Here is a 27,456-nt window from a genome sequence, read left to right as displayed (position 1 = left end):
AACAATAGTACAAGAAATTTGACAAACAATCACTAATAGATCTTGAATATGTAAATTATTTACTTGTAGCATAGAATATTTTTTATTTTTAGTATATAAATAATGTTAATGTATTTTTTTCTACAAACTAAGATTTTAGAGGAAATTCTTTAATTAATAATTTCTGAGTGTTAATAGTTGAACAATTTTTGTGTAATAGGGTGTGTACTATTAGTTGAACATATAATGTTTTTCATTCTAAAGGTTAATTTCTTCTTATTTTTGCTTCATAAAATATATTATAATTTTTATTTAATTATTAAATTTTTAAAAATTAAATTATATCTATATAAACTTGATATAAAAACACAAATAAGAAAAATAGAAAAAACTGAAGAAAATAATGATTATAAATTATAAAATTGATACCCTCAATCTTTAAATTGTACTGCAATAGTACAAATATTTTTTTTAATAGTACTAAATATGTAGCTAAGGACTCAACTTCAAACACAGAAAAATTAAAACAGTAAAAAGCATAAAAAATAATTAAAAGAAAAAAGAAAAATAAAAAAATACACAATTTGCAATCCTTTCTATATATGCGTGGCTTAAAAACCTTAATTAGTTATTTATTTAGTTATTTTATTATTATTATAGTTCTCACCTAATATATTAAAATAAAAGTGAAGTATTTACTACATCTACTTAAAATATTTTTTGGTTCCACTTGCAATCCTGTGAATATTGCTTTGGAAAAATAGTCTTTACTTTGCCTTAGTTTTATTTATGAAACTTTTTTTATAAAGATGTATTTTGAATGTTATTTTACTTATTATTTAATATAAAATAATAAACATAGCATAAATTTAAATATAAAGAAAAAAATAATATTAAAATTTTGGTTATTGATAGAAATGCTAGAGGGCTGTCATTAAATTTTGTGCACTGTTTCTTGTGGGTTTGAAATTATCCTGTTGCACACTGTTCAAGTAGTGTTTTTGTAGCAACTCAAAAAAGCTCAAAAATGATAAATACATAAAATTGGGTGGACATAAAAGTGCAAGTAGAAGAAAGACATGAAATATAATAATTGGAAGTACATAAATTAATTCTAAAAAATCAAACTAGAAATCACTTATTCATTAATATGAGAAGTTGTCAACAGAGGCATCTTCAAACTAATGTAGTCCTTACAACTCTTAGTTTCTCCAGCAGCTATTCATGAAAAAGTCAATCTACACTACATACTATTTTAATACAGAACTGTATACTCAATCATTGGCATGCAAAGTTGTTATACTTATTGAATATATAAATAAATATATATATATATATATATGTATCTACGTGTGTGTGTACATATATATATATATATATATATATGTTATAGATTTACTGTTTAAACTACCACATGGGATTTACAGAAAATGGACCACCGGAGCTCAATATTGTGGAATCCTTTTAATAGTTGTGTTGACAACAATGCCATGTTTGTGCCCAACTTAGTGGTGAAGATGAAATGTCAAGCTGGCCTTTGTGAAGTCCAATGCTTGGTCTAATTAGGAGCCATAGAGGTTGTCCAGTAGCCATTTTCACTCACAAGACTTTTGTTCTCAGTTTATTGTTTCTTATTGTTAAGTTTGCAGGGTGGATGCTAATGAATGCTTTAATTTTGAGCTAGTCAGTCAGTCAGTCAGTCAGTCAAAGTCATTGTTTTTAAAACCATGCTTTTGAATAGATTTTTGATTAATTCACTGAATACTCAAAATCAGTTGATTGCAACCTTTTTGAGTAGAAATTTTTTTCAAGGCATTTGTCAATTGCATTTGAAAATCACTAACTTTTTTGATAATTTTGTAATTTGTTGTTTTTGGTAAAAAAAAAAAATAACATGAAAAAAAATATATTGTTTCACCAAATCGCACTAGTTTATGGAAAATGATATGTAAAGTTGCAATATCTTAGTTTCATCATATAAATATATATATATATATATATATAACTAGATATTCTTGGACTGGAAATACTTAAACTGAAATACAAAGAAAACATATTCTTACTCGTCTCTTTTTATTTGATATTTTGTTACATCCATAAATGACTACTATTATTTTTTAATATTTTTTAGAATCTTTTCTAATGATGTCATACATTTAGTGATGAAGATTATAGATGAATTGTGCATGAAAAAGTAAGATATACTAACATACCTGTGTTAATATCTATTATTTTCACTTGGAATGAAGGTCAAAAAATAAGACACACACTCATACACAAGGAAAATCAATCCTTGTAAAGCAAGCACACAATATCAAGGAAATATTTTTAGAATATTTTCAGAAAACACTGAGAGTACCAGTTCAACTTATCAAACCCAAGGTAGCATTTAAAATATCAATATTTTTATAGGATTTTAAAGCTTTAGAAAAAGATAAATTGACATATATTTAATTGTTAAAATCACTTCTCAACATGACATGTGAACCAAAGTCCATCTTTGTGGCCAAAAATACAGTTATTGAACTTATGTCAAGTTGACTTGGCCTAGAATGTTGGCAAAGGCAACAATTATTTAGTGCATGGGGTGTTGGCCATGGTGAAAATATCAAACAATAGAGAGAGAGAACCATTTACTATCACCACAGCTCCACACTGGAGAATGTAAAAATTTCACTATTTGACATGAGCTTAAACAGAATATGAAGGTGATTGACAATGAAGCTGAAACCAAAACAAACAAACAAACAAAAGGTCAATATGAAAGTAGACATTAAGTAGGGCCACCAAATTTAGTGGCAAAACTGACCACTAGCAAGCAAGACCAAGGATGGGAATGTGCTCCTTTAGCTGGGCTGCTATAATGCCATAAGAAGCTATTGCAATCCAAATGCTTATTGGAATTACACTGGTGTTATTTTGGGTGGAAATAGAATACTATAAAGAAAGATGGGCAAGGTTTTTTTATTTTTTTATTTTATCAATTCTATCAATTTTTTTTGTATCATGGTTTCAAAAAAGATACTAAAGGTTCAACTCTGATTAAATAAAATATAAATTAATAATACTTACATGCATATTCAATTAGGTTAGGCTTGATTTTGCAACCACACCAAAGTGTCATGGTCACACCTTTGAACTGCATTGAACTTTCTGCATGTTGTTTTATAAAACATTCTTAAAATGTTGCATGTGAAATCATGTTCTCTCTCATCCATGCACTATAGAATGACTTAATGTAGAGATAAATCACTCAGAATTGGATTTAGACAATACATGGACAGCGGAGATGACCTTGGGCTTAAATAATCATCATGTGAGTTGTGTTATGCAAGGAATTCCAATGCCCAATGCATTCTGGAGGTCCAATACTTGGTTAACAATCAAATAAAATTAGCTGCTCTATCTCATCAATCTCAAAGCAATGAGCCAAAGATAGAATCATGGATAAAGTCAAAGTTGAAGTCAAAGTAGTAAAGTACACCTTGTTTTGCATTCATGGATATAGAGTTGGTTTTATGGAAAGAAAACAACTCAACTAATCAAAGTATATGAAAACAGATTATCCCAATTGTTTATTTATTTGTATTTGACACAAATGAAAAAAAAATTCATTGCAGAGAAAAAGTGATACAACTGCTCAGTTGTAAGCAGCCTGGGGGGACCAACAGAATTAGAGTTAGTGAAAAATTAGTAATGTCTAGCTATGGTTTAGTACAGTAATGGGGCTTGATGGAGTCTGCAAGGAGCAGAGGTTCAGCTCAGATGTTTTATGGAGTGGCTATGCTGGTTGAAAAAGGAAGCCTTGATTGTGCCCAAATAAGATCCAACAGGGGCAGCCTTCCACCATTGTTGCAATTGCCTCCTTACTGCACCATCTACTATAAAAACATCAAACTAGTTTATATTTCTTATTTGGTGTCCATTGGCTTTGGGTCCTAACTTGACTGTAATCAACAAGGCCTAATCAAATTGGCTAGAGTAGTTTTGCTACCAGCCAATGGACTTGTTTAAAGGACATGTCATTACATTCTAACTAGAGGATCCTGAGGATGATTGTTTAAAGTGCCATCCAAAGCCGACTAATCTTTTGGAACTTCCATGGAATATGATCAAAGAAAATACCATGTTTCCAAGTCAATATTTGCCAAGGGCTTTGAGCATGTTGCAATGTGAGGAGAACATTCATGATGTGGATGCTTCATTGCTAAAACGTTAGGTTGCGAGGCATTTCCAAAACCTGAGTAAGACAAATTCTTTGGATTGTCTAGAGCAAATATGGTAGCAATTGTTGGTTGCAGTACTTACTTTTCCTTGCTACATGTTTATAGCAACGGCCTTATGCCACACCAATTAAAAGAAGCATACTTTCTTTAGCATGTGATCTTTGGCCCAAATTGATGTCTTACATAAGCAAAAATCAAGACAAAAAATACCTTGCCACATGCATTTAATCACATTTGAGATGACATATCTCTATTGAAGGAGGTTTCTACTTAATTTGGCCAAGAAATTCATGAATGGAATTAGAGCATTTTTTTTCCAAGCCATTGCAACCAACCAGGATTCCTATCTAGTTTATCAATCCTACTATAGAACATGAAAACTAGAATTTTATGTGGACCACACATTATAGAAATTACATGCATGTAGTACAAGGTGCCTTGTATGAAATAATAGAAGCTTCCATCATCTTATATAAAGGAGGGATGTTCGGATCTAATTAAACATTTCAAGGTTGACAAAATTATGAATAATGGTGTATTATCCATGATGATTTATTCCTATCAAAGGCCTATAATAGCAATTATGAGATTACAAATAAATCAAAAGACATAGCATGATAGGACATTAGTAGCCCTTTGAAAATACTTCATTCATTCTTAGCCAAGTAATGATAGTTAAATTATAGTCAGTAGTTAGTCCCAAAAGCTTATGAGGCATTATATTGCCCCCTCTCATGCTTCTTTTTTTAAGGACAAGATATTGAATCACGATGCAATCTCTACAATTGTAAGGAACTCATCATCTAACTTGACATCCTTGATGTACAAAAATTTTGCTTCGTGTAGTTACATTGCCATAGTTTTGAAGAAGCTAGCACTTATTTAAAAAGTGAAAGTTGACCACCAAAATGACTCACTCATAAGTTCATCATGGGAGCTAGATTGTCATGGAATCAGATCTTGTACAAAGAACTGCCTAAAGATTCAATTCTATTCCAAATCTTGTACTCATATTTGGCTTGAAAGTTGGATTGAATGAAATATTTGAGGTTCAAAGTCCACTGATTCTTTTTATAGGATTAAAAGTACAAAAAAGAAAATTAAATCAATATATGTAGGTTTAAAGATGTAAGTTTAAATACCTTAAAGATCCATTTTTCCATTAATGTAGTCAGTACATCCATTGAATTTATGAAATTGAGGTAGTCTCGCTTCTTTAGCTAACAACATTAGAGCCATAGTACCTTATTTTAAGTGGGGTGTAGTGAATATGATGATGTATAATTCTAGATACTGACTTACATTTTTGAAATTCTAGCCTTCATATTCCTTCCCTCCTCTCCTCCTATCCTCCCTTTTAATTGAGACAAAGAAAAAAATCAACAATAGAAGCACCTTATTAATTATAATCTCTTACCTCATAGAATTTATTCTAATTGTAAACAAGTACCATAATTGTTTTTTTAATCCAAGCCTTTAAAAACTCATCAGCATTGTATATGAAGAAAAGAAGCTCAAATAGTGTACTCAATAATTTATTAATTATGGCTTCATCAATCCCAGACACTTCAAGGTGGTTAATTTATACGAGGTGGCCAATTGTACTATTGTCTTATTTAATAGCCTTTAGATTTTTTTCAATTGAAAATCAATTCACAAAAAAATATATTTAATGTGCATATGCTATCCTTGGTTGAAGCCTCTTTTCTTATAAGAATGAAAGATGTATTATCAATGTATTGAACAATCATTTATTATCTATTTTTATAAGTAATTAATTTTTTTTAATCCAACTAGTTGCAACTTCTTCTTTGATTATGGAATTAAAAGATTTTGTAATGATGAGAAAGAGATATGGTGCTAGAAGATTCCTAGTACATATTGTGCCCAATATTGGAGGTCAAAGACAAGACATCATTTACCTTCATATTAGTTATAGCAACTTAAAAAAGCAGCTTGTTCATAAAAATGAATCCATTAGAAAGGCCAAGAGCTGCCATTGCTTAAAAGAAGAATATTCAATCAATAATATTGTAGGCCTTACTAAAATTTAATTTAAAAAAATTATAGCTTGATTGATATGAGTGGTCCAATCAATGGTTTTGTATGTTAGAGTATATTTTCCAAAATAAAATATATTAGAAAAAATAGAAATTGATCAAAATTAATTATTTCCACTAATATAAGTTATGGATTAAATTACAAATCTTTGGCAAAGAACTTGTATACTACATTAAGAAGCACGATAGGCCTTTAGTTTTTTAAATGACATTATGTTTCACCTTTATTTAATAATAAGATGAGGCTCCAAGTAATGTCAAATGGCAATTGGTTTTTCATACTTGCTTCCATAAGCATAGAAATATAATCTTCTTTGATCAAATTTGAATAAATTTTATAAAACTCAATTATCATCATATTAGATCTTAGGCTTATTCTACTGACATGCCTTTATGAGTAACTTCCAATTTGCTCATGTAGATGAATGTACTAAGGATTTCTTTGGTTATTTAATTAGATAGCTTGAGAGGCCAATTATGATTTGGGATGCTATATCTTCTTAATCTGTTGATTAAGCCATATACTTGTACAAAGACAAGTCATAATTGTTGTAGATTTGCTCTAAGTTCATCTAATCTATATAAAAAAATATTATATTCATATATTAGTTTGGTGATGTAAGATGCCTTAGTATACTCCTTGATAGCTTTAAAGAATTTCTTTGAGTAGGAATCATTGACTAGTGTCAAGGACAAGAACTCGATGAAAGCTAAAGAGTCAGTGAGACTTTTCTCAAAAAGAAATAGGACAAAATAGAAATATGTATATTAAGAAAGAAACTGGAATGGCTATTGCCAAAATACAAGAAAACTAGAGACCCTTGAAACTAGACTAGAAGCAAGAAAGGAGTTGACAAGAGTGAAGAGGGCTTCACTCTTGCCTCTATATATACTATCTAACTAGAAGCCACGTGGCGATGTTCTATAAGACCTCCAATATATGTTGACTTTCTAGGCCACATGCCTTTGCTTGCAAGGCAAGTTTTCTATGGATGGACCACGTAGTTAGCTTGTTCTTTAAGCTTCCAACATGTGTGGCACATGGCTAACTTGTTGACCAAGTTTCTAACCTAAAAGTCAACTATAGACTCCTATAAAGTCAAAGCAGCGTCTATGAAGCTTCTAAGAAGCTTCTCTAGAAGATATTACACAATTAACCTACTTTTACATACTTTTATCTATTCATATAGGTAATTATATGTATGTCCGTGACATTACCCCCCCTTCTAGGGACGAGTTCCACGAGGAGCGGTGATTATATATTGAGAAAATCTAATATGCGGCGAATTGTATTTGCTACATACTCTGATCTTTGTTCTCTTCGAAGATAGTTGATGGGTCCTCTTAGCCATCGATAGTGTCCCATTCCAGGGCGAGAAGACCACCCTGTTATTTGATCACTGTTGAGGCCTTCATAACTTCCTTCAAATAATACATTTGAAACACCATCAGGAGTCGTTCCTATCTCCAATAATATCACCAAACATCGAGAATCTCTTCCAAGGTCGTGATACCAAACGCGTTGTATCTCACCATCTATTCGAGGAAGAACATGTCGTTCTTGAGGATCTTCATCTCGGTTGCGTCGTCTTGAAGGTTGTGACAATCGTAATGTCTCATCCGGTAAGTCAGCAAATGAAGGTTCTTGAGTTGAATCCGCTGGTTGTTGGCTCTCCATCTAATTAGCGTCACAAATGCAAAGAAGTTACAAACAAGGATAGGAATTTGAATGTTATCTTGCCTCAATCTTGTCTCTTTTATAAGAGAGGTTTTCATCTTGGTTTTGATGGATGTCGTTGATGAAAAACTTTGACTTTAGCTGATGCATTTGCTAGATTCCTGGATGGCTCCCATGTGCGCTCACTAATATCATATCCGCGCCAATGAACAAGATATTCTAGCTTATTTCGGCACCGCCTTGAGTCTAATATCTCTTCCACCTCAAATTCTTCATTATTATCTACTTCTATAGGAGGCGGTGGCATTTGTCTTCTTCCTTGTATATCCACTGTCTTATATGGTTCAAGAAGAGACACGTGGAATACAGGATGGATCTTCATTGACTCCGGTAGATGTAACCGATATGCAACTGGGTTGATCTGTTCAGAAACAGAAAAGGGGCCAAGCCTACGATAGTCCAATTTGTCACAAGGTCGAGTGGTCTTGATATTGCGACGAAGTAGCCATACCTTATCACCCACGTTGAGTTGTGGTTGCTCTTTACGATATACATCTGCATTTATCTTTTGTCGTTCTTGAGCTTTCTTCAACTGCGCCTTCATTATTGCATGTAACTCTGACAACCGATTTGCCATATCTTCTGCTGCAGGATTATCAACTTTTGAAAAATCAAAAGTATCAAGTCGTGGATGATAGCCATAATTGGCAAAGAAAGGTGTTTGTTGCGTGGAGGAATGTACCGTATTATTATAAGCAAACTCTGCCAATGGCAGAAGGTTTGTCCAATCATCTTGTTGGTAGTTGATGGTACACCTTAAATACTGTTCCAAGACTTGGTTTACGCGCTCTGTTTGTCCATCAGTTTGAGGATGGAAAGCTGAAGATAGCTTTATGTCCACTTTTAAAATCTTGAAAAGAGTCCTCCAGAATCTCGACACAAATTGAGTTCCCCTATCCGATATGATATCTTTAGGTAATCCATGATAGCGATAGATATTATCAATGAAAAGCTTAGCTGTTTCTTCACCTGTGATAGATTTTGTACATGGCATAAAATGTGCCATCTTGGTGAAACGATCTACTATCACAAATATAGAATCATAAGATCTTGAGTTTGGAAGATCTGTGATGAAATCCATAGAAACAGAAGACCATGGTTGTTCTGGTATAGGTAATGGCTGAAGAAGTCCGTAAGGTCGATGTCGAGGAATTTTTGATCTTGAACAAATATCACATGATTGTACAAAGTCTTTGACTGACTTCCACATTTGTGGCCACCAAAAATCTCTTGATATGAGTTCCAGAGTCTTATTATATCCAAAGTGCCCTGCTGCTGGAAAGTCATGACGTGCTTGAAGAACACGCAAACGTGCTTTTCCTTCTGGAACATATAGGCGTCCTTCAAAATATAATAGATTATTCTTGAACTCGAACTTAGAAGAATCATGAGACTTGGAAGAATTATTCTCGATATCATGAACAAGAGGGTCTGAGGACATACTGGACTGGATTTGCTTGAGAAAAGTTGAATCAACAGTCAATGTTGATTTCACTGCTCGGAGATGAAATTGCTCCGGTTTCAAGGGGACCGTTCTTTGTTGCTCAAAAGCTGCATCTCCTTCTTTTGGTGCAAAATAAGAACGTCTAGACAGGGCATCGGACAAACCTTGTTGTTTTCCTGGCCGATAAGTGATAATGAAGTCGAATCTTGACAAAGACATACTCCAACGAGCTTGACGACGATTCAACACGCGTGCTGACATGAAATACTCGAGGTTCTTGTGATCTGTATACACAGTGACTGGACTAGAAGCGCCTTCTAGATAATGACGCCATTCTTGAAAGGAATCCACGATCGCAAGAAGTTCTTTATCGTGGATCTCATAATTGATCTCGGCTGCTGAGAATTTTCTTGAATGAAAAGCTATCGGATGAAGTTTGTCATCTGTTCCCATTTGTGATAAAACTGCACCCAAGGCAAAATCCGATGCGTCTGTTTCCATAAAAAATACCTTGGAAAAGTCAACACGATATAAGACTGGTGCAGAGACAAACGATGTCTTCAAGGCTTCAAATGCTGCTTCCGCTTCTTGATTCCATTGAAATTTATCTTTACTAGTCAAGCGTGTAAGTGGAGCTGCAACTCGTGAGAAGTCTTTGATGAAGATCCGATAGTAATTGGCAAATCCCAAGAAACATTGGACATCTCTTACAGTCTTTGGAATCTTCCAATCCATGATTGTTTGGACTTTCTTAGAATCCATCATGAGACCATCATTTGAAATGATGTATCCTAAAAAGTCAACTTGAGTAGTGTGAAATACACACTTTTCCATCTTGGCGTACAATCCTGCATCTCTAAGTTTTTGTAATACTTGACGAACATGTATTTCATGTTCTTCAACGTTCTTGGAATAGATCAGGATATCGTCTAGATAGCAGACGACAAAATTGTCTAAGAATTCACGAAATACATCATTCATGAGATGTTGAAAAGCAGCTGGTGCATTCGTGAGTCCAAAAGGCATGACATTGTATTCAAAGTGTCCGTACCTGGTTCGAAACGCAGTCTTCCATTCATCTCCTTCTTTGATCCGTACTAGATTATATGCTCCTCTTAGATCTATTTTTGTATAGATCTTAGCTTGATTTAACTGGTCAAGGAGTCCTGATATCAAAGGTAATGGATACCTGTTCTTGATTGTGATCTTGTTGAGTCCTCGATAGTCAACACACATTCGTAAAGATCCATCTTTTTTCTTTACGAATAAAATTGGAGCTCCTGCTGGAGATTTTGAATGACGTATGAAATTCTTCGCTAAATTCTCGTCAATATATGTCTTGAGTTCAGCCAACTCATCTTGCGATAAACTGTAAATTGGTCCAAATGGTGGCTGAGTTCCTTCCTTGAGATCGATTGAACAATCGTATGGGCGATGCTCAGGAAGAATATCTGCATTCTTTTTCTCAAAAACGTCTTGATAATCCTGATATTGACTTGGAATGCCACTTGAAGTCTTTACGCTTTCAGAAATAGGTGCAGCATAAATAGCAAAAGTTGATCCTTCTTTTGCTGCGTGTATAAATGCTTTTGCACCTATAAGTGCGGGTTTTACTATACTAGACTCATGGTTTTTTACTTGATTAATAGAACTGTTACTAATGCTCCGAGGAAAATCAAGTTTACGAGAAATCCAATCTATTCGAGGATTATACTTTTCTAACCATGATAAGCCTAAAATTACTGGATTAGAGGGAGATCTAATTATATTAAAAATTACGCAACTACTATGACCATTTATTACTACATCTACAGGAAGTGTTTCGTGAGTTACATCTCCAGAAGACAACGGACGACCATCTATAACTTCTACGTGTACAGGTTTAGTTTTTTGTATTAATGATATTCTATGACATCTAGCAAATTCTTCATCTAAAAAACAAGCTGAGGCTCCTGAATCTATCAAGGCAGAGGCTTTGTAATTATTAGGTCCTAAACGCACATCTATTATAAAACAAGGAGATGGTTCTGAGGAGAGGATAGGACCTTCATTAGAAGTTGTACAAGATTCCAGCCGCACGGTCCCTATTGTAGCTGGACGTACTCGTTTTCCGACATACTGTCTTCTTTCACAGTCGTACTCCTCATTTTGTAGTTACGTCGCTTCTTTGGACAATGTTGAGCAGTGTGCTTAGGTTCTCCACAATATAAGCACAATCCTTCTTGTCGACGACGAGACTTTTCTTGCTCAGTAAGAGGTTTGAAACGTACCGCATCAATTTGCATATCCTCTACTTCCGAAGGTATGTGTTGAGGAGACGTCGGTGTTGCCATTGAATTGTAGTAACGTTGAGGCCCACTTGTACGACTCTCGGATCGAAATTCAAAAAGTCGATTGTCGCACTTCACAGCAAAGTCAATTGCTTGACTCAATGTTTGAGGATCAGGTAAATTAAGCATCAATTTCTTTACCTCATATTGTAATCCGTAGAGAAATTGACTCACAAGTGCGGCATCATCCCACTTGATATCAGTTGCAAGTTGTCGAAATTGCGAAGCATATAATGTTACTGATCGATTGCCTTGTCGCAAAATACGGATCTTGTTGGTTGCAACACGAATTGCATCATGTTCTCCAAACATGGATCGAAACTCCGCCAAAAAAGCCTCCAGATTATCCAATATTGGATCTCGTCGTTCAAGAAAAGATGAAAACCATGACAATGCTGAACCTGAAAGAAGTGTACCAATGAATCTAACTTGTGACCCTGGAGTTGGATAGCTCTGGGGTTGAAGTTCAATTACTAGTTGGACCTGATTGATGAATCCTCGAAACTTGGATCTGGTACCATCAAACTTCTCGGGCAAGGCAACTCTCGGTTCTCTAACACTCGAAGGGTGTTCCATTCTGGGAGAAGGGACATGGTTTGGTGTAGATGTTGAAGCAGCCCCAATCATCTCTATATCTTCACTTCCTACCATTCTTGTTGCTCCTTGTGGTGGTAAATTGAGTTGATGCATCGCAAGCATTAACTCCCTCAATTGCTCTTGCATCTGTGCCATTGCACTCTTCATTTCAACAAGCTCTGCCATAGTAGCACTTAGAAAAGAGAAGATGTCTAATAACGCTCAAAACAAATAGAAGAGAGGAATTGATAACAAAGAAAATACTAAGAACAATATCAGTTTAAAAGAGGGTAATCCGCAACTTCTAATGCGCTTATGTCTTATCAAGAAAAAGGGGTAATCCACTCTTAATCAAGAAAAGACAAAGCTCTGATATTGTAAGTGTACTCTTGTCAATCTGTCAAGGACAAGAACTCGATGAAAGCTAAAGAGTCAGTGAGACTTTTCTCAAAAAGAAATAGGACAAAATAGAAATATGTATATTAAGAAAGAAACTGGAATGGCTATTGCCAAAATACAAGAAAACTAGAGACCCTTGAAACTAGACTAGAAGCAAGAAAGGAGTTGACAAGAGTGAAGAGGGCTTCACTCTTGCCTCTATATATACTATCTAACTAGAAGCCACGTGGCGATGTTCTATAAGACCTCCAATATATGTTGACTTTCTAGGCCACATGCCTTTGCTTGCAAGGCAAGTTTTCTATGGATGGACCACGTAGTTAGCTTGTTCTTTAAGCTTCCAACATGTGTGGCACATGGCTAACTTGTTGACCAAGTTTCTAACCTAAAAGTCAACTATAGACTCCTATAAAGTCAAAGCAGCGTCTATGAAGCTTCTAAGAAGCTTCTCTAGAAGATATTACACAATTAACCTACTTTTACATACTTTTATCTATTCATATAGGTAATTATATGTATGTCCGTGACAACTAGTTGCTATTTGACCTTGCTACAAATCTTTTGATTTTTTGCTTGCTTTTATTTGTAGAATTGTAATTAACCTATAATATCATTTAATTGAGACTAGTAGGTCAAATTAAAAAGGTTTGTTTAGAAAGTGATTACAACAACAAAAAAATATAGAATATAAGATAACTTTGGAGTAGTAACAATCTTTTATCTTACGTAAGCAAAATTCTTTGTAAAATTTAATGGTTCAATATAATTTTTCCGTGAAGCTTAGGCAAGGATTAGACTACCAAATCTTAGTGACTCTTATTAAATATTAATATCTTAAAAATGATAAAATACAAAATTAATATTTTCAAACAATAATAACTTTTTTGAGGTAATTTAGGGCTTTAATGTTTTGTATAATAATTGTTAATTTCATGACATATGACAAGAAGAATTAGTTATAAATTGAAAGAAGCCTCAAATCATCTTAGGCCTTGTAGAAGCCTTTAGCATGCTATGTCAAGTATAGAGGATCATTGATCATTCGAAACAAGCAGATCTTAAAATGTCTTATTATCCTTAGAGCAGAAAATCTATGAATTTTTTAGTCTAGAGGTTGAAAAAGCCTTTATTTGGAGATACTAATCATCTTTCTTAGAGCTACTTTATAAACTAAAAGTGTAGATACTTTGAAACAATGATATCATTGAAAAAGATTAAAGAGTTGAGATAGCCAATGAGAGGTCTTTTTATTAAGTTAATATTAAAAATTAGAGCAGATATACAATAGAAGCATTATCCATACTATTAAATATCATAAAAGCATCACCAACACTATCAAATACCATGGACTAGAATGGAAGAAGCAATCCCATTAAAGTCAATTGTTATTTAAGCTCAAGCATCTTGATAGTTGTTTAAACAATTTAATGAGTATTTTATTTATACTTTTAGACATATGGCCAATTTTTGATGTGTACCAAGAAGGAATAAGCCGGTAAGCTAGGATTTAGATACATTGTTGGTTAATAGTTGAAAACATTGGTTTTGCATACTTTTGGAGTTAACTAATTTACAAACTTCATGTATTGGATGTAAACACAAGAATTGGACAAGAACTAAGTGGTTTAGAGGCTAAAACTGAATCTCTTTCTTATAGCTTGGCCTTTCTTCTCCTAATTACTCCATACTTCCTATAATAGAATGTCCAAAGACAAGATGGAGGTTGTTAGGTGCTCAAGATCATGATACAATCTATACGGAAATACTTAATCTTAGGCTGAAGTAAATACCAAAGGTAGGAAATAGCCTCCAATATTAGAAAGGTAGAATAAAAGAGCGAGTGTCTTCTTCAATTATGACTAATTTTTTTTTTCTGTTCAAATGGCTTGATCACACCACCAAGAAGTTTTTTTTTTTTTTTTTTTTTTTTTTGGTATTAAATTTTAACTTATAAGAGGCTCTGGACCTTCTCATCTCAATGAAATTTTTTCTACCTATTCTATTCCTATTTTTAAATCTTACATGAGGATTTTGAGACTTGGTTCTTTATATGAGTCATTAAAATTATTCACTTGGATATTTAGTACAAAAAAATATAATCTTTATGCTTAAAATTACAATATATGGTGAGTATTATATAAATCCTTAGAAAAATATAAAATTAGAATGTTAGTTGTAGAAATAGAATCTTATTAAGTCTTAGAGATAATTATCTGAGTTAATTTAGTATTTTTATCTATCGTCGATTATTAAAGATTAATTATTAAGATCATTATCTACATTAACCTTATATCTATATGAATTACTTATAAAAAAAACTATAAATATTAGTTAATAGTTAAAAGAAGCATGAAAAAGAATTTTATATCTTTTTAAATATTAATAGAAATAATAGAATTTATAATTAATTTATATTAATTTTATTACTATAAAAAATAAATAAGGTAAGAAAATATAGCATTAAATTTATTTTAAAATTAAAAAATATTATAAGAATTTTTAGAATTTATTTAGAATTTTTTAAAAAAGTTTAGAGCAATTTTTAAGACTTTGATAAAAATAAATTTTACCCCTTTGGAAACCATTATGAAGAAATAGAGCAAGATTTAAAGGCCAAGCATAGTTCTTAGGCTAATTGGATATTTTTGAATACTATGGTAAAGTCAAAAATGAAAAAATATTGGTTCTAATAGTAAAAAATAGGAGGACTAATAGCTAGTATTGTCCTTGTGGAAAGAAAGATGTATAAGTTCAATATAGGTTGTAGTACCTTGAATGTAGTTAGGAGGATAAGACTAAGGCCTCGTCATCTCTCTTAGGAATCTATATACACTACAAGTGAGCATTGATGAGGCTCAAATCTTTGATCTATAAGCAAGTTATTCTCAATGTAAAATATTTTTATTTAACTTTTTAATTATTACTTACTATTTATCTTCACACCTTGCCTTGTTGCAAAGATTATTAGATTAGAGATCCTTGTTATCAGAGCCACTAATAATCTTTTTTATTCTAGAGCTACTAAAGCTACTAACTAAGATTTTAGAATTAATCTTTTCATCCACTAGAAGAATTGGTAGAAGATTGCATTGATTAATGCTGATGGGCTACCTATTAGCCATTGTTTTATCAATTAAAACTACATCATTTTTTCTTCTTCTTCAAAATTCCTTTCAATCCTTAATAAGATGATTTATAAATAGACAAAAGTGGTAGTCTATGAAAAAATTGCAATAGCCAATAAGAATTGTGGCTTTTTATTCTATTGCAATATTTATCACTAAAAGAAAAGTCTTCCACCTTGATCCAAAGGTAAGCTTGACATAGAATTGATGATTTGTTAAGGTGGAATTTTGTTTATCACTGCCAAGTAATTCACCTAAACCACCAATAATTTAGGCAGCCTCTTCAAAAAAATTATTTAAAATATTTTTGAAGGTGATTCTGATAAGAACTTTAAAACCTAAGAGGTGAGTGGCATTGAAGCTTAGTGTCCAAGTTTGTAGAATACATGTCTCCTAGCAAGATTTGTAAGGGGTAAGCGTAAGTAGTTTTTGGGTGATCACAAATTGATGGCTAATAAACTGAAAGAAACCATAATCTAAGTTGTCACCTACTCCTACCCAATTCCCAACCTTTTCTTATAGAGAAACTACCTAATTGATAATGACCATTGGAGGTTGCTTATCTCTACTAAAGTATACCACAATTACCTATCTTTAGAAATGCTTAGAATTCTTTTTGACAATAGTTAGGTCTACTTCAACCTCAAGTATATTGTTGCATGGAAGAAGTCCTATGCAGCTTCAAGCAAATTCTTTGGATAGAATTTCTCCTAATACCGCATGGATGGAATAGATCTTATTGTAATTTTCTATACTTATGACTGCTTTGATTAGCTCTAATTCAATCACTTCATCTTTCAAAGCTTGTATATGTCCCTTGTCACCTACAGATTGCATGGGGGCCATTGGAGTATGGACTATTTTTTTTTCACAGTTAGTCTGCATATAATCTTGCTTAGATCCTAAATCTTGCTAAACCTGATTTCAAGTAAACAATCTTATTAAACTTTGAATCTTGGAATCACAATTATCGAGGTTCATAAGATAAATCACTAGGTATATACTAATATGCAAAGCAAATTAAACCACAAAGTGTATTACGTTGCAATGGATCTGAGATCATTGCAAGGTGGGCACTTCATAGACGCGAGAGCTCCTCAGGCACTTCAATGCAGCCAGCTTTTTAGTCCATGAGTCGGCAATTTTGATGCACAATCGAAACGAGGAAAAAATTGATTATCTCAGTTTTGAACTATTGCATTCTTAACTGTACTATTAACTTTCTCCAAAATTGTATTTACTTATTTATATTTTTATGGATAATGAAGATGCCATAAAGGAATTAATTTAAGGTATCTAAAATTATGTCAAATGAATATATATATATATATATATAAACTAAAAAACTAACATTGAAAATTTTAGCTAATTACCATTGCCATAGTATAGGATTTGGAATCAGAAGATAAGAAGATTCTTTGGTTGATTTATCCAATCACATTTATGCCCATGTGTTTACAACACATTTTAAACAACTACAACCATGTTTTCATTAATATGCTCTAATACAGTTGGTAAAAACTTGAACAGAGAATTTATTGGAAAAATACAAAATAGAGAATAAAAGATGTGTTTTTATTACTATCAAAGAACAAAAAAATGGTATCATTGTGTGTGGTCTCTTACTCTATGTACGTTTGTGTCGTTACTTTAATTGATTAAATCATTATCTTCAATAATACCACAATTATCATGGTGGTAGTCCAAGCAAATGGCAGTATGGCATCAAAAGAGTTATGCATCAAACACTTGAAGATGGGAAAAGCTCTTCATTGCATGTGGGTTAATTCCATTTTTGAAACACTGAGGTATAGTTCACTAATACAATAAAAACAGATTTTTTTATCATATTGCACGTGTAATGAAAATATTCTGGAAACTGTCATTTGTGGTATCATTATATTTTGAAGAAGTAGATTATCTATTTGTAAAAGGTTTTGAATCAAGGTGGTGATGGGAACTTGTAGATTGTAATTTGCTTAAAATCCTGGGTGCAATGAATTTTAGTAATGTTTTTAATACTACGTTTCTGAGTAGAAGGTATCAAATATTTTACAATCAGTTTAGATCATGTTGTGTAGAATATTTCTAGTAATCATAAATATAAAAAAATTACTCTTTTCATTATTATAAACCTTGCATAGTTTATAAACTTTCACATACAATTGCATGGAAACAAATGATTTTACTCCAATATTTTTCTGAGACAAATCATTTCGAGTAGACATCCGTAATGGATTTTTTTCTTTCTTTTTTTTCTTTTTCATGTTAAACCGATAATTTTTTTGCTAATACTGAATATAAGCCCGAGTAACGACTTGAGTTTTGTTTTTATAAATGAATTTCAAATTCTATAAATGAAAAAAATAACAAAAGAAAAATTTCTAAATTAGTCACATAAGACCACACATTAATGTCACTATTCAACATCACAAAAATAGTCACTATTCAACATCACAAAAAATTTTGTTTATTGTGTACAAAATCTTAAATGCATTTGGACAAGCTACATTTTGCTACATACGAAATTTATGAAGATGGAAAACAGGAACAATCACTGTCAGGCATCGCAAAAGCTTTACGTGACTTTCTTTTGAAAGAAGTGAAAGAAATGGCAATATAATTTGGTGACAGTGGCTGATTTATCAAAACATACTCAGAGTAAGTTAAAAAATCTGCCAACTTCAGTTGGAGAGTAAAGCCACAGCTCATTTCCTTGTCATTTCGTTCGCAAAAAATCCTACCCAGGTAGCAAAACGAGGCCTCAAAGACGCCAAGCATGCGGCCGAGACTAATCACAGATCTTGTGTGCACCTGTGATCTCGGTGGAAATCAGGCAGTGCCTGGAATTCCTGGTCTGGGAGAAGCTGCGAAGCCTGGTATCAGCACAAGCAGCAGTCGACAAACAGAAACTCTATACAACTTTGTTGTGGTGCCAACATTCGGCGAGGAATCATTTTTCTACAGTTGAGATTTCATCACTCGGCACTGTCGTAGTCTGGTCTGGTCTGGTCAGTGAAGTCGACGTGTGCAGCCTCGGTCTTGTTCATTTCTACCATGTGAATTTGGTCATATGAAGTAGTGATGGTTTACCCAGTTTCATGTTCTAGGGCGTTGACGTCTTGTGGATGATCCCATTGGAGCCGATCTGACCTAGCAATCTAGAGTCCAAACGTGAAAGAATTCTTCTCAGCGAGTTGCGAGATTCAGTGTCACCACGTGAGGGTGAGAAATAACTGGCCTCCTCATCACAGCCCTATTGATTCGATGTTTTCCTTTCAAAGCCCATCGGCACATAGAGTTCTAGTAGTTAGTATCATACGTTGAGGTTGGGCATGGCAGGAGCTCATGGGTTCCACTGAGATAATCAACAAGGCTTCAAAAACTCTTCGACATAAAATAGAGAAACTATCAAACCATTAAGCGATGACATCCGTCGGCCAGCTATGACTGCCGCGTCGGACTATGCATTCCAGACTAATTTTCATCAAAAACCTCAGCCAACTACTTTGACAGGGCAAAGATATAAAGATCAATTTGAAAAAATGAATTATAACCAAATAAGTCAACGTCAGTAAAGACTGCAAGGTTTGTTTTTGTTAACTTAGCCTACTTCTCTGAACTGCTTGGAACTTTTTGATGTTAACAAATTTGCCGATTCTTCAGCCTTAAACTTAATCCCCAGACTTGAGGCTCTAAGCAAGTTTGACGTACCATTTATGATGCAAATGAACCTTTTCTATCAAAGCTCTGGAAGAAATCAGACTCCGAGAGTGAGCTGCAAGTGTTTTGGGCAGATGATGATTTCGTTTGCCACCATGGGAACATACCCCAAGCCCGCTAAGCTCAAAGACAGCAAATAGCTGGTGTTCACGGACTTGGCACCATGGAACAAGATGACACTGATTCCAGCTCAAAATCTCATGGAGTACAGTTTTGGAAGTGGACACCTCCAGTAGCCTGCTAGTTGTGAGCGATGAGGACACGAGACAGATGTTATCAAGGTAGTGGGCGGCTCGTTTGATTTTCAAATGCACCCACGAAGTTACAAGATGTCAGTAAGTTCAAAAGTGGTAAGCAAGTTTTTCTATAAGCTGTGAAAACTATTGAGGCTCAAAGGCTACAAAACTAGAGATCACCCGTATACAACTGCTTGTCTTTCACAACACAAGCTACAGCTACGACTGTGATTCAAATTACGTTCAAAATGCGCTGTCCAGCATCACAAAGACGTTTCCAAAATCGAAGAATGATAATCAACATTTCCGACACGTCTGCCTGATTTTTTACTGTACAAAGACCATTTAAGTACATTATAGATCTGTTTATGATTCTAACGTAGGCTTTCGGGCGGGCGAGAGGGCAAAGAACTCCCTCGTCGAGATTGGGACGAGTAAGCAATCAACCCAGAACCGCTCATGTGCCCGTTCGAGACCCCATTGACAACTACAGAAACAAAGAAACCCTTGCCGTAAGTGGAATCTTGCACATACGCTTACATAACAGACTCTTCAACCCTGTTCTACCTTCACTCCCTCCACATGGGCATTGTCAAGGTTACCAATTTGAAGCACATCAGAGCATTGTTGCTTCAGTTGAAGCAATCCGGACAATTCCTAACTAACCCTTTGACCAGCATGCCTCAATTCATGAGGAGATGTACCGCTCCCATCCGTGGTTCAAGTCCAGCTCGCTACCTCTACACTGCAAGTAGCTGTTTCCGTGATAGTTTTGCTCCAGGGAACTATGCTCCTCCTTCACGTCATGTGCTACTCCGTGCATGGTTGCATTGGGTCGTTCAAACTCTTGACCATACATATCGTGCAAGCTCGCGAACCCGCCTTGCAGTAATCCACCAAGGTGGTCACCAGCCACACTGTCCACGCTCGGGTGGGGAATCCCCACACGCTGCTGGGAGGTCAGCCTCTCCATAACCATACCATTTGCAAGCTGGTTTGCGTTGCTGTCGTTGGACTCGGACAAAACACGGATGTTCATCGATGAAGACGGCATATTTTGGAAGGAGCTAGTGGGCCAGAAACTTGCGACGGAACTACAGTGTGGTGAGGATGACACGTTGACTCTCATTAAAGCAGGTGACGTTGTAGAAACAGCTGCTGGATGTACAAGGCGAGCTGGTTTGCCTCTACCATTGCTGGATCCCTGCGCGTGCAGGCGGTTAGCACTCATCTCTTCTTGAAATTGTGTGGAAGACTCCTGCCCAACACCATCATCATCCTCTGAACAAGAATCATACGAAGACCCACTTCAGTTGGCGGCTAGCTGCCAAAACCGATCGAGGATCTCACAAGATGTGTGCAAGCGGAAATCCCAAAGCTGAACCCCTTCTTCTATCCTCTAATCTCAAATACCAAAAAAAAACCCTACACAGCGATACGATCCTCATCTCAGGAGCAATGCCCAAGGAAGCTTATAAATTGCAACCCCCGATCAGACCAAAAGGAATATCAACCCTAGCAATGGATTAATTCGGTTCAATGTCGCCCTCCTCGAAACAAAATTTGCAGATCAATAGAAGGACTAAGATTGAAACAAAGTGCTTCAATTGGTTAGTCTGTATGCATCAGATGGAAGCTGGTGGAAAAAGGTAAACTCCGAGTTACTCATGTAGTGGCCTGCATCAGTGATCTAGGTGTTAGCGACTTCATGCAAGGACCTGACCCCATCGCCATGCCACAAGACCTATTCCGACATCTAACCCTCCCTTAAAACAAGTCCCTAAGAAGCAAGGAGATATGGTGTTGCGAGACGCGACTCGAAGAAGGAGTCAGTAGTCTACCGGTAGCGCCTTGAGGCTCGCCGCTCCCGGTGATTCCCCCACTGTCCTCGGCGTTCGGGGTGAGATTCGTGAGAAAGCTCTTTTGTGAGGAAGTGTCCGAATTTCGAGATGGCTGTCGAGGAAGTGGATGAGGATTCATGAGAGAGTCAGGCTGCGCCATTCCCGCCATGCCAAGGTTGGAGAAACCCGAAGGCATCATGTTGCCCACTGTGGTCACTTTAGTGGCCAGCTTGGTGAGCTCCGCATGTGCGGCTTCCAAGCTCGGAGACTCATTTGTGTGACTGGCGAGAGTTTCTTTCGCTTTCTCCAGAATAGATTGCAGATATTTGCCTTGTGCCTCAATGCGCATTTGTAGATGTCTTTGCACCTGCGATCATAACAAGGTTCCGAAGTCGAGAATTAGCTGGGTTTCCTAAATGAGGTCTGATCCTCTGCAACTGACCGCGCAGAGGAACAATGGAGTTGTGTAGATTGAAGAGAAGGATTATTACCTCCAACTGATCTTGTAAACGTTGCTGAACTTCCAATTGTAACTGAATCTGATCAGTCATTTGCAAGCCACTGCCATAGAATCACAACACAGGTCACTTCAAACATCTCGCCGTACGCAAACCATAAACAGTTTCGAAAAATTAACATTCTGCATAGCAAGACAAAGAATTCAAGTACACAGATTATGCGGTAAGGATCGACAGGTGGCTGATCATATACCATGTTATCTTGGTACTTACTCTTGAGGATTTTGAGACTTCAAAGGCTGGACACCATCTGAGAAGGAATTCGACCGCTGTAAACCTGCAGAGACAGCTACAATTAGTTCTTATCAAATCAACGCTAGGCTCTCATATTCGTGTTTTTTTTTTTTTTTTTTTTTTTTTTGTCGGACATACAATCGGGTAGGATTCTCACTTTCATGCCTCTTCGGGGCTCCATCTATTTCAAATTCAAAAAAAGCAGCGGATACAAGAGGATTCAGGTGTAAGAATAATAAAATGTTAAACGGATGGAGAAGGCATGACTTACTTCCATCCTTGTTTTGAAGATGTTGATCTCTGTTGAGCTGCTTCCCAAGCCTATATTTCTGCAGATCCACTCATGTTCAGCCACTCTCCAAGACATTCATATGACTAATTTCCTATGGACAGTGCGTGGTCAACTTCAATCATTTCGCAACTTGGATAGCAATCGCATAAAAATACTCTATGGGGATGAAATCAGTCCAGTTATAAGTCGCCATGCAATGCAAGTCGTTAGTTCATGACGTATACCAAAACAATCCAACGAAAATAAGTAAAGTATACCTGCAGATGACTTTTCAGATGGTACAGAGTCAGCCCTTTCACTCCCATAATGCGCATAACGGATTTCGGAGTAGCCTCTGCACAAAGACATATGATATTAAAGAAAGAAAATTTGAAGACGTAGAAGCAGCAGCAATCTTGTAACTAGAAGGATACTGAACAGACACGAAGGTAGAGAATATCGGTGCTAGTAAATACATTTTCGATGGCCATGCAAACAACAGTTCTGCGCAAATTACAAGACTCGAACTGCTTAGAAATTTACACAGCAAATATCTGATGTTAAAGTAAGAACTTGGCCACAGTACTAAATCCTCAAGCCTGTGCCATTATCTCCTGGCTTTATCTCAAAGCTCAATAAATTGAATCGGGGCATTTCCAGACTGGAACATTATGTGATTTATAATGAAGCCGATGTACGCGTGGCCGGAAGCCTTGGGTATACCCCTAGATGGAAGGTGTAGGCTCCCTTCTGCCAACTGCCACAGTCGAAACTAATTCGAAGGACTGCTGTAGATGGAAGAACACGAACCAGAATTAAGGAAACCTGTATTCTTTAACACACCTACTAGGCCAAAGACGAGACAACCACTAGACACTTGGTCGGACCGCAACAGCAGAGTTGCAGTCTTAGAATCGAAAGAAAACAAGTTCAAGTCTGGAACCTAAAGCTTGGAGCACTCTCCTGGTCCATTCAGTAATCGGCATGCTCGGTTCAGAACCTGTCTCAATGCAGTTTCCTGTCGGTCAATTAGTGTGAAAATTGGAATTGAAGGGTAAGAAGAGGTGGACTTACTGTCAGCCCCGCCAAGTTGTGTTACGGCGTCTACAAAGCGTTCGTGAAGCTCTGGAGTCCATCGTAGACGAGGCTTGGGATCTGCGGGACTCAAAGGCACCATATCACCTCCATTCATGCCGTGGGAACTGCCATAGGATGGAGACAGTTTGTCATGCACGTATACAGAGGGTTGTGCCCGCTGCTGATACGGTCCCGGACTCGACATCCCCGGACTCATGTATTTCGAATTCATCTGAAACATCTTGGCGGATCAGGCGGAAGATTCCAACACAAAATGATCCCGGACGCTTCTGCCTGGTGTACACGCACTCTCAAAGATCACTACTATCCAAAATGTTCGGGAGTCGGCACACCCTGTACACTTTCAATTGAAAAGTACAACCAGGCCTAGGGGGTGCTTGCACGGGGGTGTTATTCGCGGCGGTGAAGGTCAAATGAAACGGGATCACTCTATAAGATTTCCATCGTGCAGTACTCAAGTTTTTAATTGATGACTGTCTTGGTGGCCTCAACAACGGAAGAACCAGCGACGAAGCCAAACCCTCCCACTCGCTACCGCCAACACCTAAATCGGCAATGCAAAAACCCCAACTGAGCTGTCCACAAAAGCCGCACTCTCTGCAACTGACTCTGCAACTTCCGCAATACCTCAGCGCTCCTCCAAACCTGGCCAAGAATCCACCAGACTAGTGCCGAAATGAATCTAGAAACTAGATGCCGCTGCAGATTTAAAATATATATTGTGCCGTCACCCTTGTAACATAACCCAGTTCGTAGATTATCTCCACACACACAAACACACAGGCGCGCACGTGCACAAAGCAGCGCGAACCGATGATTCCAGCGAGCAATGATCGAATTGCGATAGGGATATCTAGTGCAGTGAGATGAATCTTAGCGTCAGCGATGGGGCTAACTTAGATTCAAGCCCGATCGTAACCTTGAAGAGAGAGACAACAGCCCGTTAAACGGCTTGCAGAAGTGCAACAAAGCAGCACTCTGGAGCAGAGAGAATAATATAGATACAAAACTACTTACAGACAAAACAATCGGTCCCGAGCGGTGGGAAGCAAGCAGCGGGAAAGAAAAGTTTGGCAAGCACGATCGAATTGAGCGGAGGGAGCCACGGAATGGCAACGCAAAGGGGGGGGGGGGGGGGAGCAGAGGATGGAAAGGGAAAGGCCCAGCACGGCGATGCACAAAGTTTATACCCCCAGTTCTCGTAGAGCCCGGTAAAATCTTCGCTTCCAAGGGTTCACCGCCGGGTGAGACGGCCCATGCCCCAGCACTGAAGGTCGGGGACAAGGGTGTCCCTTAGATGGACTCGGGCAGGGTCCCGAACCCTCCACCATGTTCGCCCACGCGTGGCGAGCCGGATGCTGTCATGGATTGTTAATATTAACTCTCTCGATCAGTCAGCGGTGACCAGACTGGAAGCTACTCTCTCAGGATTGTACCGGGCAGCAAGTAGGATTGGTGGGGTCTGTAGATCAGTTCCATATGAAGACGACCTTCTTCTATATCTGCTTTTTCTAAAAACACAGCAATAGACAAAGAATGTTAAAATAAAAGCAAGTCTGAAAGTTGCTCAGTCGTAAACACATATAAAACTTGAAGATCCGATGAAATCCGATGAAATCCGATGAAAGCCTCTAGATGCGAGATGAATAATAGAAGAAAAAAAAAGTGGTGAAGGGTCTGTTGTTGAACCCCAGCGCAAGAGTTGGACAAGCTTCACTCCACGCTGACCACACCGTAGCCTTGTTGCTGATGTCCTCAAGTGCGCATTTAAAAATTCCACACTAGCAAGGCAAGGGTGTGTGCCCCACCCAATGCCCCCTCCTAGTGGTACGTAGATGGTTCCCACAAAGGGACGTTCCTCTACAGTTCACCCCGAGGTGTGAGGGCACCACGTGGTCTGCAGAAGCGTCCACGGCTGAGGCCAGCGTCTCCGCGACATGCCTGGATCTCAACTTGCCAAGGGACGCGAGCAATCGAGACAGCGAGCGAGCCGGTCAAAGTGTGTGACGACACAAGCATTGCAGCCCAGGCTGGAGCCCAAATTTAGCCCCACATCCGTCCATTGGCGCTTTCAAGCTGCGTCCTCCCTCCCTCCCACGTACAGCCCCCCCTCCCATCCCTGCTCAACCATCAACACCGCGGCCCCACACACATTCCAGAACCCAAAATACCAACAACAAAACACACACACACAGCCACTCTTTCCTTTTTCTGGACGTGGATTTTCCCGCGACCCGCTTGAGTTTGATTTGTCGAGGTTCTATTGCACAAGCCTCATCATTCAGAGGAGAAAACCTCACACTTAGTTAGACCCTGAGCTCCACACTTAGTTAAACCCACTGCAGCTGTAGTCTACGTAGAACACAACCGAGTTCACTGAGAGTGTGTAGTTATGTGAACAGTTCATGTCTGCAGTTCATTGTGTGTATAGGTGTAGCGAGGGTGATTTTCACACCTCCTCATGGTGTCCACTTGTGTAAGTTCCGGGCTTCAGAAAATTGTGATGTTTTTACAGTCTTTGTGTGTGTGTGTGTGTCTGTCTGTGTGCGTGTATGTGGAGATTTTCCTTTGTTTTCTGTAGTACTGATTTGTCTTTTGCATCCCCATCTTTTGGTGTTCTGTGACACATGCCAGTGTGTGTAGAGTTTGTCAATGATTGTTTAATCATTGGGCCACTCTTTGCTCAACATTTCTGGGGCTTGCGCTTCAGAATCTGGTACGTGTACTATTAAAGGAATTATAAGAATAATAATACATAATCATTGGGTCGAGTCAAAACTTGCCTTTGATGCATAAAAAAAACTCTCTTGACAAATGCTTTATTACGTCGAGGAAATTATATTTATAGTTTTCAACGTTTGCCTTTATTAACTCTCATGTGCAAAGGTCTTGGACCCAGTTCCAATTCCTCTACCAACAACGAGGATGGGATATTTTATGATTTTGTATTCTATTATTTTCCTTCTTTTTCCCTTATTCATTGGTCTGAAATTAGGCTCAACTTTATTGAGTGCGTAAAGCTACCCTACAACCACCTCCCTGAAATTGTCCCATGAGCGCAAAACGACAAAAAATGATCCTCAAACCAAGCCAAGGGAGGTTTCAAAGATTGCTTATTGGATGCATCATTTTTCATATTTTTGCCTTTTATTTAACCCCATTGTGGCCCATGCATCATTTCTTAGCTGCATTGAAAGCATTGAGTGTGTGTGTGTGTATATATATATATATATATATAGATACAGATATAGAAGTGTGAGTTTGAGAGAGAGTGAAGAACATGTCAAAAGAGATTGTAATTATTCTATCTAAGTGGAAATAACTAATACTATCAAAATTAAACTAATAGCAATGCTTAATAAATATAATGATGACGATGATAGTAATGACAATGAACAGTTTGCATGATTTAACCAATGAGTGAGAATTTGACTTAAAAACAAAACAAAACAAAACACGTCTGAGCATTATTGGAATGGAGTTTCACTTCCTCAATCTATGATCACTTCTAGTTACATATTTTGTGGGCATATATATATTTGCTACCAACCATAAGCAGGCTTAGTTTAGATCTGTAAATAATGTTGCATATTCTCTTGGTTCAAGAATAGTAATAAAAAGAAAACACAGAATGAAACATGAATAAAGATGCCAGCAA

At 36.7% G+C, this 27,456-nt stretch overlaps 1 protein-coding gene and 1 long non-coding RNA gene across 2 annotated transcripts; both read right to left on the bottom strand.

The window, feature by feature from the left end:
• Positions 1-7,011: 7,011 nt before the first annotated feature.
• Positions 7,012-10,339, bottom strand: LOC149986619 (uncharacterized). The gene is made up of 2 exons (XR_016500133.1): positions 8,455-10,339; positions 7,012-7,943 (listed from the first exon to the last, which is right to left on the bottom strand). It is a non-coding gene; the product is annotated as an uncharacterized LOC149986619 (long non-coding RNA).
• A 9,788-nt stretch (positions 10,340-20,127) lies between these two features.
• LOC112275109 (uncharacterized) lies at positions 20,128-24,928 on the bottom strand. The gene is made up of 7 exons (XM_024505140.3): positions 23,775-24,928; positions 22,979-23,055; positions 22,701-22,758; positions 22,409-22,472; positions 22,169-22,238; positions 21,678-22,044; positions 20,128-21,117 (listed from the first exon to the last, which is right to left on the bottom strand). The coding sequence occupies exons 1-7, from the start codon at positions 24,016-24,018 to the stop codon at positions 20,525-20,527; spliced, it is 1,473 nt and encodes a 490-aa protein (XP_024360908.1). The 5' UTR covers positions 24,019-24,928; the 3' UTR covers positions 20,128-20,524.
• Positions 24,929-27,456: the final 2,528 nt, after the last annotated feature.

Source organism: Physcomitrium patens, chromosome 22, assembly GCF_059467195.1.
Source record: "Physcomitrium patens ecotype Gransden chromosome 22, ASM5946719v1, whole genome shotgun sequence".
Taxonomy (NCBI): Eukaryota; Viridiplantae; Streptophyta; class Bryopsida; order Funariales; family Funariaceae; genus Physcomitrium; species Physcomitrium patens.
The sequence above is the reverse complement of the archived record's forward strand: the minus strand, read 5'-3'. Positions and strand labels throughout refer to the sequence as shown.